At 36.2% G+C, this 17736-nt stretch overlaps 1 protein-coding gene across 1 annotated transcript in view; it reads left to right on the top strand.

Annotated features, from left to right (window-relative positions):
• The window catches only part of LOC148946145 (E3 ubiquitin-protein ligase TRIM71-like), a 42413-nt gene extending 25227 nt beyond the window's left edge, over positions 1–17186 (top strand). Inside the window, exons 2-4 of the mRNA XM_089098173.1 lie at positions 7360–8710; positions 12258–12467; positions 15243–17186. Coding sequence (XP_088954299.1) covers positions 7361–8710; positions 12258–12467; positions 15243–15956 — 2274 coding nt within the window. The 5' untranslated portion in view covers position 7360 and the 3' untranslated portion in view covers positions 15957–17186. The remainder of the gene's footprint in view (positions 1–7359; positions 8711–12257; positions 12468–15242) is intronic.
• The last annotated feature ends 550 nt before the right edge of the window (positions 17187–17736 follow it).

The following is a 17736-nucleotide window of genomic DNA, read 5'->3' as shown; positions in this document are numbered from 1 at the left end:
AAATCAAAGAGACAATATCGAACAAAATAAAATGGTCTGGAAAATTGAAAATTATGTTCCGAAAGGGCTGAAGTGGAATCTCCAGGCTTAGAATTTTGCTTTAACTACTGATTTTTTAGTATAACTACTGATGACGGTCACTGCAAACGTGACTGAAATATCTAGTATTCTTATGAAATTTGTCACTGTCTATTAAAAGGAGTTTATCCCTATTTGGAATTTTATTTATCGTCATGGAAAGGCAGTGTTGTCTTCAAATTATCTAGGCCACTGACCCCGTTCAAACCAAATAATCAGTGATACTGGGACTCGAACCTCTCTCCCCACGGACAAAAAGTCACAAGTATAGCGCGCTAACCACTTGGCTAGGATGGCTCTACAGGTTATGTGGCATGAAACAATTTACATCATGTCTATTCTGGGACAAATAAAGTAAACATGGCACAATTTTGACAACATTCAGTAGCAGATAGCGTGATTATTTGGAAATATAAATCTGTAGTAGAAGTAAAATTTTGCCTCTTGACATTTACAGCTTTAAAATGCTAAGGCCACCAAAATAAAATATTTTTCCCTTAGACCCATCCTAGGTTTACTCAAACTTGATATTGAAGGTGGGGTACCGGTGTTGGAGGTAATACTGATGGCTTGTAAAGATGAAGATGTCTGCACTCCCCTCTTTCAGGTAAAACAACCTACTTGTATTACGGCTTGTGCATTTATGCTCGTACAACGTACCGAATCGCTGCTGAAAGGAGAGAACTTCTCTTTGGAAATCTTCCTTGTATGTCTCTTTCCACATGCCACCTTAGACTGCCACGCTCGGTGCTAGGTGGGGGGAGACCATCTAGTTGAAACGAACCGGTAATTTTATGTGTACTAAAAAACTAGCTCAATCATTAGAGCCGTGCTTCTAGATATCTTTTCTTGTAGAAGATAGCTCAATAACATAGGAGATTACCCCTTCTATGACAAAGATTGTAGCGAATTTTCAAAACCTTTAACATATGCGAGACGGTAAAATTTAGGTATTTGTAAATGATATGAACCTTACTATTGCTAGCTCTGATCAGAAGAGAATTAATGATTTTCACTTCAATGGAAAAAAACAAGGTTCCCGGATGTCTTTTAGAGTTGTTCGGTTTCGTGTTTGAGTCTTCCACCCACGTGGATTTTTCCGGCACTAACTAATTAGCGAATTCTTCAGAGACGTCCAGTACTCTCTGCCAAAAAGGAAAAATGAGGTTAACGAAAGCTGAAAAAAGGACAAAAAGGTATATAGGTAATAGTTAAGGCCAGGGGTGAAACAATGAATTTAGAGAGAAAATTATATCAAGTTAATAAAAGGACGTTTGTCTCATTATTAGTACGTGGGTGTGACGCTTGAAAACGGGGATTTTAAGCTTTATGTATGGTTGTTTCAAAATAAAAGCAAAAACTGATTACTATCATTTGACAACACTTTTATTTCGTAAAGTTTAAACAGTAATAATCACTTGAATCACAAACCAAAGCTACACATTCTGAAGTTGTTTATTGTCATATGGTTTAGTTGTTTTATTTCCGATTTTCACAATTTTTTGGTTTAAATTTGACGCCTGCTACCAGGGGCGTAATTTTTGTAAAAATCCTGGGAAGGGATGGGGGCAAATTTGGAGCCAATTTTCATAAATCAAGTCAAAATGACAGCAAAAACTGAAAAATGATCCATATATTACCGTAAAGGCAAAGATAAACTAAAGAAAAACTGACCTGTTTCTCTGGATAGTTAAATTATGCAGGCTTATCTTAGTTTTGACAAGATTTTTGAAGAAACTAAATCTCAGCTTGGGGGCAATCTGAGGTCTGGTAGCGGGGGGGGGGGGGCAAACTAGACCCTTGCATGCTATTATCATAAACCGCATAACTGTTTGCCATTAAAAATTGAACTCCCATTTTTGTCAAGTGTCTAAGATATATTTGGTTGTGTAGTGTCCTCTTTATTAATTCAAACAATCAGATATCGTTTTCACTGTCCTTGGTATTTCAAATATTTGTGTGTAGCGTTTCTCTTACTTTGTGCCGTTAAAAATTGTTCCTATTGTCTCAGCTCAAATGCTGCTTATTATAGCTTAGGCCAAAGAGTAACTTACAAGAATGGAAACTGGCATTAGTGTCGACAAAAAAAAACAATCAACGCTATCTAGCGTTTGGTGACACCTTTGGCCTTTTTTCAAACTTTGTAATCTTTTTTCTGTCAGGGTGTTCCCCAAATGCTAGATGGTGTTGAGGGTATTTCATTGACACTAGCGCCGGTTCTCACTCTTGTAAGTTACCGTATTCAGAGAATGATTTTTTATGTTATTATAATAAGTTGCTAAAAGAGAAGGAGAAAGAGGTTTTTGGTCAAAGGTCTCAGAACCGGATCCTTGATTTGTATGATTATGTTACCCCACCTCCTGATCTACGTCACCCAGTCAGACACCTGGCTATTAGTATATTCAGGCTCAGAACAGGCCATGCTCGAATTAGAAGTGTATTATTTAAATGAAAGTCAGTAGACTCCCCATTGTGTGAGGTCTGCAATGTAGAAGAGGATGTTAGACATATTTTAATGTATTGTAAAAAGTATGAGAGACAGAGATTGCCACTTAAAAAAGTATGCCAAAAGTATTTTGGTGCATTCACGCTCAGAAGTATCCTGGGCCATGCACAGGCACCACCATGGGCTAGAAAAAAATCTGTGGAAGTACTAGGCCGTTTTATTGTAAATACTAAGCTACACTTAGAGCTGTCATTTGTATTAATAATTGTATATATAAATATTATTGCACATTATTTTAATATTGTACATGTAAATTAGTGATATGTAAGTTATATGTATGAGTATGTGTATCTATTGCAAGCCAAGCTCATCATTTTAAATTGCCATATAAGGCAGTTTTTTTTTATTTTTAATTTTGGTGGCTATTTTGTTAAAACTTTGGAAATTTTTTAATAAAGCCTTTTTTTGGCTTATTGTTTTTTTTTTGTTTTTTTTTTGCCTTGAGATTCTTAAAAAACCCAACCAAAAAAAATTTAAAAAGGCCAGTTTGCTTTTTTTAATTATTTTAACCTCGGTAATGACATAACATCCGCTGGACAGCCGAAATTTTGACGTGGAATACCTTCATCCCTAATGGGTCTGATGAAATCATGGAGACGTGCACAATGGGCAGCTTGCCCAGGAGTGCTACAAACAAACAACAACAAGTTACCATAATCTTTGGATTAGGCCAAAAAGAATAGCATTGCAATTTTCACTGCAGCATCTTTAGTCTCTATAAAAAGGAAAGAAAAAATTGAATAGAATTGAATAATCGAGATAATTAGCCTCTTTTTATTAAGAAATTTGCCTGAAATAACTGCAATTGTGGCAATTTGTAAGAAATTTTCTGTTCTAAGAGTGTTTTCAACTCAAAATACAATCTGCACGAAGTACAAAACCAAAAAAAAACGCAAGGAAGAGAGAAACGAGGATAATACAAGCCAGTGAAAAACGTAGGTTACAATGCAAATATTTCGGTCAAGACCTCCGCTTGACCGTCTTCAGTGCAAAATAATAAAATAAAAATACCAGACGATAATATAAAAACCAAATCATAAACTAAACCAAACCTTACACAAAAACTAAAATTAATAGACCCTCTCAAAGCAACGGTGAAATGGTAGCTGAATAAAAAACACAACACTTGAATGGCAATTCAATCTTTCAATTTATGTAGAGCATTTTTAAAGTCAATCGCTTCCCAGGTGAGATATTATTATAGGTTCAATTAGAGGTTATATTTTGAACCTCTAAATCAGACGTTTTGCTTTGTAACTAGGATGAACTAGGATTATAAGGCAAAATGGGAGAAGGGTGTGGATTCTCAACATTTGACGGCTTTTTAGCACAAAGGTAAACATTTTGCAACCTGTTTGCACTCATCAAGTAAAAAATTTTCATCGCTATAACTGGAGGACCAAAGGGGCCCTAGCAGGGACCCTTGGTCCCTTTAAAACTCCCTTCCTTCTCACCTCCCACTTTTTAGTAAGAAGGTGGACATGCTACATCTTTAATAATTCAAAACCAGTAAGAAATTTCTATATGTCTGATTTGAGACAAAGTGGGTTGATGGCTCATCTATCAAGGATTTTTATACGCAATAATGAAAGCACAAAGTCGGACTATAGCCCCTTCTCAACGCCTCGCTCTTTACGCTAAAGTTTTTTATTGTTTAAAAAAGTAGAGTTGTGAGAAAGTCAAACTTTAGCGTAAAGAGCGAGGCGTTGAGGAGGGGACAGCCCCTTTCATATACGGGATAATTTCTGTTCGTTTTAAGTTTTAATGTCGTTCCTTACTTTCAGTTAAAAAAACTTGTTTTTTTTTTATTTAATTTTTATTTAATTCCGTGCACTCTTGTAATACCGGCTTTTTCAGTAGAACGGTACGCATGTTGCACCTTGTTTGAACTGTAATCACGTAAGAATTTTAAGCTTATATTATTGAAGAACCAAGGTAGGGTAGTTGCTCCTTCAACACCCGAACCCCTTCCACATCTAACTTACGAAGGTGCCAACCACAAAGAACCAATATTCTTACATGATTTCGCTTCAAATAGGACCCAACATGCTTGCTTTTCTGTTAAATAGCTGGCTCCAAGAGAAGGAGGGACTAAGGATCCACTTCGTGCTTCAAATCATACACATTATAAAACATTATATGTTTTCTATTTAAACAAGGTGCAACGAAGATATGTGTTCTTTAAAGCTCAGGCGCTACTTTCAATTGAATTTATTCAAGTTAAAGTAAAATTATCTATCACTTTTATGCATCCAGCCAAAATACTACTGCCCCGTTCTCCCCTTAGTTGTTGAGAAAATTTCCACGATTCATATTTGGCTAAGTGTAACTTCACCCCACATGTCCACATGTTACAACATGTCTTACATATTACTCAGAATTCTTCTAAGCCTCAGATGTGTCATCACCTAGTCGGAAATCGTTAAATAGTAAATCTGATGTAAATCAAACACCATTTGTTATGAAATATATAGACTATTTAGTGTGTTTTCATCTATGACATTCAGATCTTAATGATGGCTATGTTTAAAATTAAGTATTAATGGAATTCTCCAAATTATCCTTGAAATCATGAATCGAAAAAGGCGCAGTTTGTCTATATTCGCAAAGTGAGAAGGGGGTAAGGGTATCGTCAAATTGCTCCGCTTTTGGGTCTCAGATCACATATATTTAAAAACCCTGCTTAACTCTTAAATCGAGTGGAAGCAAGCCCAAAAATACTGATTGAGTCAAGAGTTCAATAGGATTGTATCTATTCCTTGTTTATATGGATTACTTTGATGGACTTAGTCATAAAAAATAAAGCAAAGACTATGTGTGAATATTTTATCACTATTTTTAAGTTTTCATATTAAAAAGAAATATATATTTTTTTTATTTAATTTTGTTTCATTTTTCGTTCGCGTGTATTTGTACAACCTGTATTAATGAAAGTAATTTTTCCTAATCAAACAGTTCTTGGCAACAAACTGCAAGTAAGGAGGGACTCGGCCCAATATCAACCGAAAATGTAAAAAAAGAATTTAATAACAATTGATACATTAAAACGAATTGGCTTTTCATGCTGATTCCAAATTTGTACAATCATTAAGTTTAATGTTACCCATCAAAAGCTGTGAGCCTGGGGAAACTTGCCCGATTTTCAAAAAAGAGGGGAACACGCTCAAGAAGTCCCATCAAGTTAGTTCAAATCACTCATCCAGATTCACCATGTCAGAGAACCCTACTAGAAAACAAAATTTGAAACTCCTATCTACAAAAATAAGGATTTTTTGCCAGAAGAAAGATCACGGATGCGTTTTCGTTTGTTATTTTTTTCCAGGGGTGATCGCATCGAACGGAAATCAAAAATTTTTGCGCCCCTTCTAATTGACGAAAAGAATATTGGATGGCACCTACCCTCCTCCATCAGCACTTGTTTAACAAAAGACATGCCACTAAAATCTTGAGATAGTCCTTTGTTTCAGAATAGTTGAAAGGTCTAATAACTACGCATTTGGGGATGACATGATTCTCCGCAGCCCCTGGGAAAGGGCTGTAAGTCATGCAATTTGCCTGTTGTTTACATATAGTATTTGTAATTGAGAAATATACAGAGATTTAGCTTTGGGGGTGGGGGGGGGGTTCCACTGGGGAATACTTTCCGTGCGGAGGAAAGTTTCTGGGGAAATTTTAAACGGGTGGTAGGGTGGGTAAAGGGATTTCCTGGTATGAGCTAAAAATCGGTCAGAAATGAAATTGAAGAACAATTTTTTTTTTAACTGAAAGGATGGAGCAACATTAAAACTTGAAACGAACAGAAGCTATTCCGTATATGAAGGGGACTGCCCCTTCCTCAACCCTTGCTCTTTCCTTGCTCAACCCTGTGCTAGGTTTAGCATGACTATCAATTGGGAAACATTTAATTGACATGTTTAGATTTTTTACGTCAATATTTCAGCACTAGCCTTAGATTCGTCATCGAGAAGTGCTAAAATTCCTATAAGCCAATATTTTGGAAATAAAACAATATTTGGGAAATGTGTACTTAAGGAGGCCCTAGACGGTCAATCATTATAATCAAAAGTTACCGTCAGTCGATTGGCGTGTGCTTCAATCAACCTTCAGTCGACCTTTCAATTAACTTTTCAATCTCTACCAAAGCTAATCCAACACACTGCTTTTGATGATTGCAAAATGATAGAGTCATTCAAACTTTCTATCAATCACCGTCAAAGCTTGACTCAAGCGTCAAACAGGTTCCTAGACGGTAAATCACCGTCTTTTTCAGCAGATAGACGTGATGCCATAAAACAAAGTGGTCATATACAAAACAGCACTTGATTAGCAAAAAATATAGGCCAGTCAATTTTTTTTTGTTAGATTCACAAAACTAAATTGGACCTGTTTCAGTTCAGAACTATCAAGCAGATATATATATATCTGCTATATATCTAGCAGATATATATCTATATATATATATATATATATATATATATATATATATATATATATATATATATATATATATATATATATATATATATATATATATATATATATATATATATATATATCTACATACTATTATGTCCCATTATGTGCTAAATATGTACTAAAAAGGAAGAGAAATGGAGGAACTGCAATAAAAGATAGTTGAGAGGAAAATAGTACCCACCAGATTCTGGTCACGCAAAAAAACGTTTTATAGATACAATGCATGCAAAAACCAATAAAATAATACTAATAGGTTTTGTCCAGTATTTTTTGTGATTGAAAACCTTTTCTTATTTCAGAATGGCAGCTGCATATCCAGAAAAACAACTAGACACAATGAGCTGTCCACTATGCTTGAACCGATTTGTGGACCCACACATGCTGCCCTGCCTTCATACATTCTGTCGCAGGTGTTTGGATGCTCATGCTGGATCAAGAAGCTATTATACCTGCCCTTCTTGTGGGATGCAAGATGTACGAGTTGATGGCAGCGGGGAAACTTTTCCGATTGATATGTTCTTAGGTGATGTACTGAAAGCTGTGGACGCGGATGATATGAGTCAAAAACTTCGCAATGTTAGTCTGAATTTTTGTACAAATTGCGACGAAGGAGCGATGGCGACTTCGCGCTGTCGAGATTGCAATGAACTGCTCTGTGACAGTTGTGTGCGAGCTCACCAAAGAGTACGATTGACGAAAGATCATTTTATTGCTCGATTGTCCAGCAATATCTCTTCACCATTTGAAGTACAAAGTACCAGTGCCCTAAGTGTATATCCAAGTAAAAAATATGGCACATGTGAAAATCATCCGATGGAATACCTAAGGCTGTTTTGTGAAACATGTAATCAACCTGTTTGTCAAGATTGTACAATATCTAGCCATAGAAATCATGCCTTTATCTACCTCAAAGAAGCTGTGGAATCATCTAGAAATATAAGCATGAAAGTTTTATCTGATGCTAAAGCTGGTATCAAGGCTATAGAAGAAAGTATAGATATCACAAAGCATATGGCGGAAAGGGTTGAACTGAGGTCTCAGAAAATTGCAGCAGAAGTGATTTCCACCTTGCAACGCTATAAGAATGCCATAGAAGAAAGAGAGCATGAGTTACTTCATCGTGTTGAAAAAGTTCGTCAGTTGAAGGGGAAGTCTCTTCATTTGCAACTTGAAGAGCTTCGACTAGCCCATTCAAGACTCAATCAAATTATTGAAAATATTCGCATCGCCTTTGAAGCAGGAAATGATCTTGATATCATAAAAACTAAAGACCGAATTCTTGTTGACTTTCAGCAAATAAAGGCAATTCGTAACAGTCTACAACCTCATGAAGACGACAATATTCAATTTGTTGCACCTGATAGTACACTCATTCAAGCCATTGCATCTTTAGGCTTTGTGAATAGCTCTGGATTTGCACCAGCTACAACAGGCGTTGGTGATGGACTGAAACGTGCTCTGCGTAACCATGCGGCAACATTTATGGTACATGCTATGGATCACACAGGTGATGCTCGAGTAGTTGGAAATGATCCTCTGATGGTCTTTGTTGATGCTCCAAATGGTATTACTTTCCGCGGTGATGTGGAAGATAGGCAGAATGGATCTTATTCTGTTTCTTATCGTCCAGTTATTGAAGGAAGGCATCTGGTAAGTTGCATTCAATTAAGAAAGCTTATCGTTAGTTTGTTGTAAAACTAACAAATACTGACTTCGTTAGTTAGGTGGAAATGGTTCCTTTTTGCTACCCTTGGTCTTGGATACCTTTTTTACGCTATTATGGAAATTCAGACACACTGGAACAGCAGTCGTCTAACCTTTAACAACGGATGGTTAGTCCGGTAGAACATTACGTGGTTGCCAGTCTTTTGTGTTAAAAAAAAAAAAAAAAAAAAAAAAAAAAAAAAAAAAAAAAAAATAATCAGTCACGCTCACCCTTTGGTTACAGTCATATTTCTACATCCATTTTAAACGTTTCTTTCTTAAAGAAAGCATATGTAATTCAAGGGTATTACAGCTTAGCTATTGACGGTAAAATATTTTACCGTCAGGTAAAATATAAGCTCTTTCTTTCTTTTTTGGTAGAAATTCATTGGATAAGTTTATCCTCCAAATGGTAATGTATCTATAGCATTTTACGAAACTTGATATTTTTAACTCTTAAGAGTTTAGGAAAATAGCTTGGTGAGGAAATTAAAAATAAAACAGCTGGTCAGAGCTGCTGTAATCAAAGCTATTGTACAGAACAAGAAAACGGCTGCAAAAAAACATGGAATACCACGGACAACTCTGAGGGGATACGTCACCAAGGCTGATAAACAGGATGTTGATATTGAGCTTCTAGCTCTCTCATTTTTCTCAACACTTTATTCTACAAGACAGATCTTTACAGAAGAACAAGTAAATACTCTTCCTAAATACTTGTAAGTCGTGTGCAATACGAATTATGGTTTAACACCGCTTGAAGTTCGTCAGCTTGCTTGTAGTTATTCTCTTGCAAAAGGACTTACCATCCCAAATTCATGGACATGCAAATCAGTGACAATCAAAATGCTGCAGGTGAAAATAGGTACCGCGGTTTTATGGCAAGACACCCACATATTACTATAAGAGCGCCTGAAGCAACCAGTCTCGGCCATGTAACTGCTTTCAATCGTGTGACAGTTGGGAAGTTTTTTGAATATCTTTGTGATGTGTACTAGAACCTTAAATTTACAGCGCAAAATATTTGAAATGCAGACGAAACTGGACTATCAACAGTGCACAAGCCAGGGAAAATTGTTGCAGCAAAAGGACAGAAACGGGTAGACAAGGTAACGTCAGCAGAAAGAGGACAGAATACTACTATGTTTATTTATGAAGAATCTTACTATGTGTGCAGTTATGAACCATTTTATCAATCATACAAGACCAAGTAAGGCTAATCCTGTACTTCTAATACTTGACAATCACATTAGTCGTTACAGTAATGAATTGCTTGACCTAGCCAAAGAAAATCGAGTTGTCATGCTCACCGTTACGCCTCATACAACGCTTAAGCTGCAACCACATGATAGGTCAGTTATGTTTTCTTTGAAGGTTTTCTACAAGAGGGAATCTCTGACTTTTATGACAGAGCATAAATACGAGAATATCTCAATGTATAACATCTCTGAGCTTTCTGGAAAAGCGTATCCCAAAGCAGTGACTCCAGAAAACATAATCAGCGGTTTTCGCTGCACCGACATTTTCCTTTCAATCCCAAGATTTTCAAAAATCATGAGTTCCTCAGTTCATACGTCTCTGATTGACCATCAACTTCGAACCACGGTGCCATGGAACCTCCATCACCCATTGCTTCTTCTGCTGATGATGATGCGGCTAATCAGCCCACCAACCATGATAATGATACCCAATATTTCTAAAGATTCCCTTTAGACGGACAAGCTGAAAAAAACTTCTCTGAACTAGTAGATGAGTCTCCATTTCTGAAAGGTTCTCCCAGAAAACAAATCAGACACGCAGTGAAAAAAAGACTACCAAAATTTTGACTGATACCCTAGTGAAGGAAAGAATCCGCCAGGAAGAGGAACTGAAAGCTGCGGAAAAGAGGAAACATAACAGGAAACTCAGGAGAAGGAGAGTTAAAGAAAGCTAAATTGCAAGAAGCAAGCAAGCTATTGTTTCTCGAGAGTGAAATTGAGTCTGATAAAGTTGAGAGCGATTTTGACGATGAGAGTGAGGACAGTCTTAAGCTAAGAGAAGATAAGGAAGATGTGGGAAACAAGCCAATAAAAGTTGGTGACTTTGTTTTAGTTTGAATCACAGGTAAAAAGAGTGCTAAGTGCTTCTTTGCTGCAAAAGTTTTGAAGGAATATACAGTTGAACTTAATGTTCTATTCTTGAAGTGCGTAGAACTAAGCAAGTTTGTGCTTACCGAAGAAGAATAGTCCGTCTCAAAGTTTGAAGATAAGGTAAGCCCTCAGTCTCGGGTGGGACTTGAAGACTTGCCGAAAGGCCGAAGTTTGGTGTTGACCTTTTAGGATACAAGATGCGTTAATATGGTAGTATCCATCTAATGAGATGGCCGTTTACAGTAAACTTAGCTAGGATTTGATTTAGAGAAGGTGGGCCTTTGAGTAGACTACTGTCCTAACCCTGTTTATTTTTGTGTCTGAATTCTGGAAGACAATTAAAAATCTGATAAACAACAAATTCTAGAACTAATTCTAGAATAGTAAAAGCTTTTCTTGACTTGAGTTAAGACGGTGGTGAACGTGGGCCAATCTATGGCGAACGTAAACCGGGGTGGCCCTGGTTCACCACTTTCGGACTGCATCAGTGTAACCATTTTTCTGCTACATCCAAAAACATTGCTCGTCAGGGATTTTTTTTGGAGATACCCCAAACATGAATATATACATGACAACTTTCAGAATTATTTAAAGTCAAAAACTGTGTTTACAAACAATAAATAACCAGAAAAGTGGCGAACGTGAGCTGGTCTCCTCTACATTTAATGAAATTAAGACCAGAAGTAGAGAAAAAAATATTGATTTTGACTTGGCATCTTTGAAATTTCGGGAAAAGGGCTGAGGGCTAAATCTCCCTTGATAGGACTTGTGTAGTAAGCAAAAGCTAATGAATTTCTTTGTTGTACTTGCAGAATTTCAGCGTCCTGCCTTTGTCCAAAATAACTTTTTAGGTGTGACTTTTGAGTGGGCAACAATGTTTTGTACTAATGTATTTTCCACAAATCACAATCGTGGTAAAAAAAAAAGAAGAAAAAGTGCGCGTTTTTCTTGTTTTGACAACCCCGTCCCGTTACAGTTGCACCTTTGTATATCTGGTTTAGATCATAGGTCCATGTGTGTGACCTTCATGAAGGGGTAATACAATTCTCCAGGAAATAGGGTCCTCTTCCCCAATACAGGAAGAGATTTTTGCTGATCCTGTGGTCACAGGATTCACAGTAAGCATGTCTTGATTCAATCTTTAATGTTTCTTTGTGCTCTCTGATTAATTTGGATCGCATTTGATCCTTCTTAACCTGATTAATGGTAGATCACCATCGAGATATGCATAATTTTAGACTTTTGTATAATTTTCAATTTGCTCTTTTTGAAAACATTGTTAACTTTTAAGTTTTGTCACAGGCAATTTTCTAGAAAGCTTCAACATTACGAGTTTTAAATCCCTTGCCTTTTTATTCTTGTAGATATCAGTCTTGATGAGAGGTCGTCATATCCATGGGAGTCCATTTTCCGTTGTTGTGAGGAGTGGTAGGAACTACACAACTGTCAGCGACCCTTCTATCGTATTTGGCTCAGAAGGAACTCAGGATGGACAGTTATGTAGACCATGGGGCGTTTGCTGTGACAAAGATGGCTATATTATAATTGCAGATAGAAGTAATAATAGAATACAAGTAAGTTCCAGCGTTCCTGTTAGCTTATGAACGTTTGCAAGGCACCAAATTTTTCTTGTTTTATGTAGAAAGAGGAACTTTAAGTGTAACCCATATATTGAGGAGGAGGTCCTATTCCTCAACCACTATTTGAGATCTCTAAAGCCACCGGATTAATCTGGCGGAGCCAGCAGGTGTCGGAGTCAAGTAGATGCTATTACTGGCTTACGTTAGAGTACGAGTATCGTAGCCAAGTGGTCCACTGTCTCTCGTGGACTATTCTGCTCTTATTGGCCCAAAACGCCACGCTAAGGGCTACAGGCGTCAAGCTCCAAAAAAATCCCCTTCCTTTCCCTCAAAAAAGATCTCGCTTAGTATAAGACTCCTTTCCTGTACCCAACCAATCTATTCTCGGTCTGTCTAGACTTCAGACCCTAGTCTCTATCTAGGCTAATCAAATGAAGTCTAAAGTAGAAAAATGAAATAAAGCTTACTATTCACATCAGACTGTTATGAGTTATGAACTGTTATAAACTGTACACAGAGAAGGGTAAGAACGGACTAACTACAAACTCGCTATTTTCATAAGAAGAAACTTTCGTTGGGGTGGGGGAGAATGACATGGGCCAATCCGATAAATTAGGAGTTCAGATCAACTGGCTTTTTGAATAATGTTATCTTTCAATGACCTAGATCTGCCGGACAGAAAAAGATTTTAACCAAAACTTTACTTATTGTGAAACAACTGCCTTAGCAACGAGAATTTAACTTGTACTTGAAAATTGTACTATAAGCAAATGTAATCAAAAAGGAGTGATTTATCTGAAAAGAAAAAGGGGCAGAACCCCTTCACCATACATAGAGTCCTAAAATATGTCTTCAATATTTTCATTAGGTGTCAACTGTTGGTATTTTGCATTAGATATTTTGGACTCATCTATATCATCCACATTGTAAAAAACGGTTAGAAATTAAATTAAAGGAAAACAAAATACAAAATAAAACTGAATGACAGGGAAAAAAGCGAGCAAGGAAATCGAGCCATATGTTTTTGTTTGTTACAACATCAAAAACAAAATAAAAAAATAACATTGCAAGGCTAATTAGAGTTTATTAAGATTGGTGCTAGCCCTCCACCCTTTTCCTATCAAACCGATATGTATTTTGAACAGTCGTTCTTATTTGGTGAAGCATCGATAAATAGATTAAAAAAGAATATCATACTAAGCAAGGTTACTGGAAAGAACTAATGAACGTGTACTGATTGTTTAATATATAAAGGGGATAGTTTAATAGTGTTAATATATATGAATGAATTTATAGACTCGTCCATAGTTTGTTTGTTTTTTTCCTCAAACTGTTTTAACTGTCGATGTTAAAATTATAAAAGAAAAAATGGTTAATATACATTTTGTTTGTAGTTAAACGTTAATGACCCTCTGGCATTTAGTATACTCAGGGGGGGGGGGCAATATCCCTACCCCTATTTGTGCTTATTTTCTTTTGTTTTAAGTTTGATTACTCATTTTAATTACTGTTCGTTTTATGATTCTTCTATTTTTTATAGTATTTTCTGATTGTATAAGTTCGAACTATTATACGGCGTGATTTCGGGTCTTAGATTTTGATATAGCTCTTTACTAGGGCTATAATGAAAGAAAGGTTGAGGTGGCTAGGGAACATTTTGCGGATGAAGGATGACAGATTACCGAAGATTGTCCTTTTCGGCCAACCGTCTAGGGCTAAACGGAAAGCAGGTCGTCCTCATCTCGGGTGGGAGGACGTCATAAAGAATAATTTAAAGGAAATGGGAACTTCGTGGGCGGTTGTAAAAAGCTAGGGTTTAAATAGATATGGAGGAGGAGCGTGCGTAGCTGTGTTAGCCTCAGTCGGCTTGGTGCTGCGGTAAGTTGTTCGTAGTAGTAGTAGTAGTAAATAGGGACATGGTTGGTATTACTTTTTTATAAATAATGATACTTATTTTAATATAACATTTGCACATGTCATTGTCTTTCTTATTGCTTATATGACGAAGAAATTCAAGTCTGGAAGTAGGATCTTGCTGTGGGTCTTCCGAGATTTTCCAGGGGTGAGTGCTACTTCCGCTTCTTTTCCTCTTTCAATTTATTTGTCTTTTGCTGATGAATAATTTCCCCTTTTGCTGAATAGTTTTCAAAAGTTACATCAGATCAACAATTAACCTGACAATATATTTTGTAAAACAAAGGAAGATTTGCACTGAAACCGCTATTACTTACAACCCTTGTAAAACATTTCTCCGCGTCCTAATTCTGTATGCCCCCATATCTACAAAATGGTTTCTTTTATGATGCGTCGTAGATTAGCTAATTTGCATATTGATTTTTTATTTTGAAAATTAATATTTAAAAAATCAGAATAATTAGATTTAACAAGAAAAAATTCAGTTATCATCGGGGTTTGCACATGTTCACTCCTGGGGGATGTCTGACCAGTGACTTTGAGAATTTAGCCTCTATAAATATATCTTTGGGTTTTTACAGAAAGGGTGTGGGGTTAAAAAAAAAAACATTGTTAGACAAAATGTGTTAAATTGTCCTGGGTATCTTTTGGACTGATCTTGGTGATGCTAATCTTTAGCCTTCTCTGTTTCCAGTTGTGGGGATTGAAGTCGCCTTTGTAAAAAAAAAAAAACTTCGCGATGCATCTTAGGAAGTTTTATTTCTTGTGAAACTTTTGTTGAGGTTACGTTAATTGTGTAGTCAGGTGGCACTTTTGAGATGTTGTGCTTATACTATTTGTAAATTCCTGTTTTAGGTATTTAATCCGGATGGAAGTTTTCATCATAAGTTTGGATCATCTGGCAATCGTGCTGGGCAATTTGATCGGCCGGCTGGTGTGGCTGTTGATCAAATAGGCAGAATAATCGTGACTGATAAAGATAACCATAGAGTGCAAATATTTTCTTTCGATGGTACTTTTCTACTCAAGTTTGGAGAGAAGGGGAGTAAAAATGGGCAGTTTAACTACCCTTGGGATATTGCAGTTAGTAGTGAAGGTCACATTCTAGTATCTGATACTCGTAACCATAGAGTACAACTGTTTGCCGGCGATGGCACTTTTTTAAACAAATACGGGTTTGAAGGCACACTCTGGAAACACTTTGATTCTCCCCGCGGAGTATGCTTCAATCATGAAGGAAATATTGTTGTTACTGATTTCAACAATCACCGTTTATTAGTAATAAATAGTGATTTCCAAAGTGCTCGTTTTTTAGGTAGCGAGGGCTCAGGAAACGGACAATTCCTTCGACCACAAGGGGTTGTCGTAGACGCGGAAGGGCATATAATTGTAGCTGATTCTCGCAATCATCGTATACAAGTATTCCTTCCCAATGGAAACTTTCTGTCTAAATTTGGGCTCTATGGCTCCGCACCTGGTCAAATGGATCGGCCCTCTGGTCTGTGTATTACACCAGAGGGAGGCATCGTGGTTGTTGACTTTGGTAATAATCGTATTCAAATATTCTGAGCAAATACCTCAAAACTTGCAACTATCTACCTCATTGTATTTGCTTGTTAATGCGGGTTCCATGTTCCTCTGTCTTTATAAGCATGTTTCGTATGTTTTCTTTTGTTTTTTTATGCTCGAGTGGTATTTGTGGTAGGTTTTACCCCTAAATGACTTACCAATTATTGATTCTTCCTAAAATTGGAAATATAAAACATTCTCTTAATATATATACCTGAAATAGGGAAATCATCCAAAAAGAATCAGTTGAATAAATTTTAAAACGAGATAATATTGTTTAATTTACAAATATACGAAAATCACTGTAAAAACTCAAGTTTTAGAAAATTAATATCGTATATTTCAATAGTATCAGCATATTATTCTGTTATGGTAATTTTTTTCTCTATAGATCAGGTTTCGGTAATGTTTCTCGTATGTTGTAGAAAGGAAACATATTTTCTTGAAAGGTAAAATTGCACTTCGATTACACCTTTTCCTCATTCTCGAAAAAGAAGGCAGTTAGTGAATATTAATTATTGAAGTAAGTCTTTCCTTTTTGACAAAAAAATCCTTTTATCGATAAATGATTAATGATTTATTTCTTTTACTTCAAACTCTTTATCTTAATGTCCGTAGACGAAACAAATGACCCCATTTCTGGAAGTGAAGGTAGGAGATCTGTTCAAGAGAAGAATTTTTAAATAATTAAGTAATAATAATTAAATAAAACATTACATTAAAGTAAAATGTTTTTTCTTTCCACGTCAACAGTTCGATTTCAGCGCTTAATTTTAATTTTGTTTTACTTGAAAAAGGAAATAATCTCAATTTTGTTGTTTACTTGGTGTTTTAATGTTAGTAGTACAACACGAAGGGCGGCACAATAAAACGCAAAAAAGGAATGCTTCACCTTACGCTACGAATACATAATCGACATATAAGTTACTTCATCGTGTAGACCTTGTAAGGACAACCTTAAAGTTGTAAAAGAAGACTTGGAACAAATTTCACCCTTTAAAATTTAAAACCACGACCTCTCAAAATTGGAGAAGATTAAATCATACTCTAATTGGCTGCAATAATTTAAAATATAGTTAGAAATAGTCTCGATATAGTTTCAACAGAGATGATTAGGAAATATATTTTATTTAATGACATTACCCAGTGGCGGATCGAGGGTTTTTAGTGAGGAGGCGCTGGCTACCTATAGTTTTTTTTATTTTTTTCTTTTTTTTTTTTTTTTTCTTTTTTTTTTTTTTTCTTTTTTTTCGTTCGGCGGATATAGTTTTTTTGGATAATTGTGGTTTTACAGATTTACAAATTATACAGACTTATATAATTTACAGAATTGTAAGTACAAATCACATAGAAGTAAACTACACCCGAGCCAAGAGTTAGAGGGGGGGGGGGACCTCTGTCCCTGGGTTTACCTCTGATGCTACTACAAGATGCCATTTCTAGAACAATCAAAAATGAGGCATCTGGTAATGGTATTAGATGCCTTGGTGGCTATAAAAAAAAAGAACAGAAATAATACCAGCCTTCTGGCCATACCTTCTCGGAAATGATACCCTGTTTTGGCTTGAAATCGAACTGTCTTTAATTAAGGCAATAATAAATTTATCTTGATTTTTTTTTGTTAGGAAGTATTAGCCTCAACTGCTACAACAGTCATGTAGGAGAGTATGTCCTTGAATACCGATTGTAGCTTAAAGTCCTTCCTTAGAAACTTATTCGATTTATCCGTGTAAGCACCATCTTTTGAAATAACAGTTTGCCTGACGCAGGATGTTCATCA

This window comes from Artemia sp. Qi Xiang Cuo, chromosome 12, assembly GCF_049724085.1.
Source record: "Artemia sp. Qi Xiang Cuo chromosome 12, ASM4972408v1, whole genome shotgun sequence".
NCBI lineage: Eukaryota > Metazoa > Arthropoda > Branchiopoda > Anostraca > Artemiidae > Artemia > Artemia sp. Qi Xiang Cuo.
This window is presented reverse-complemented; position numbering and strand designations above follow the sequence as displayed.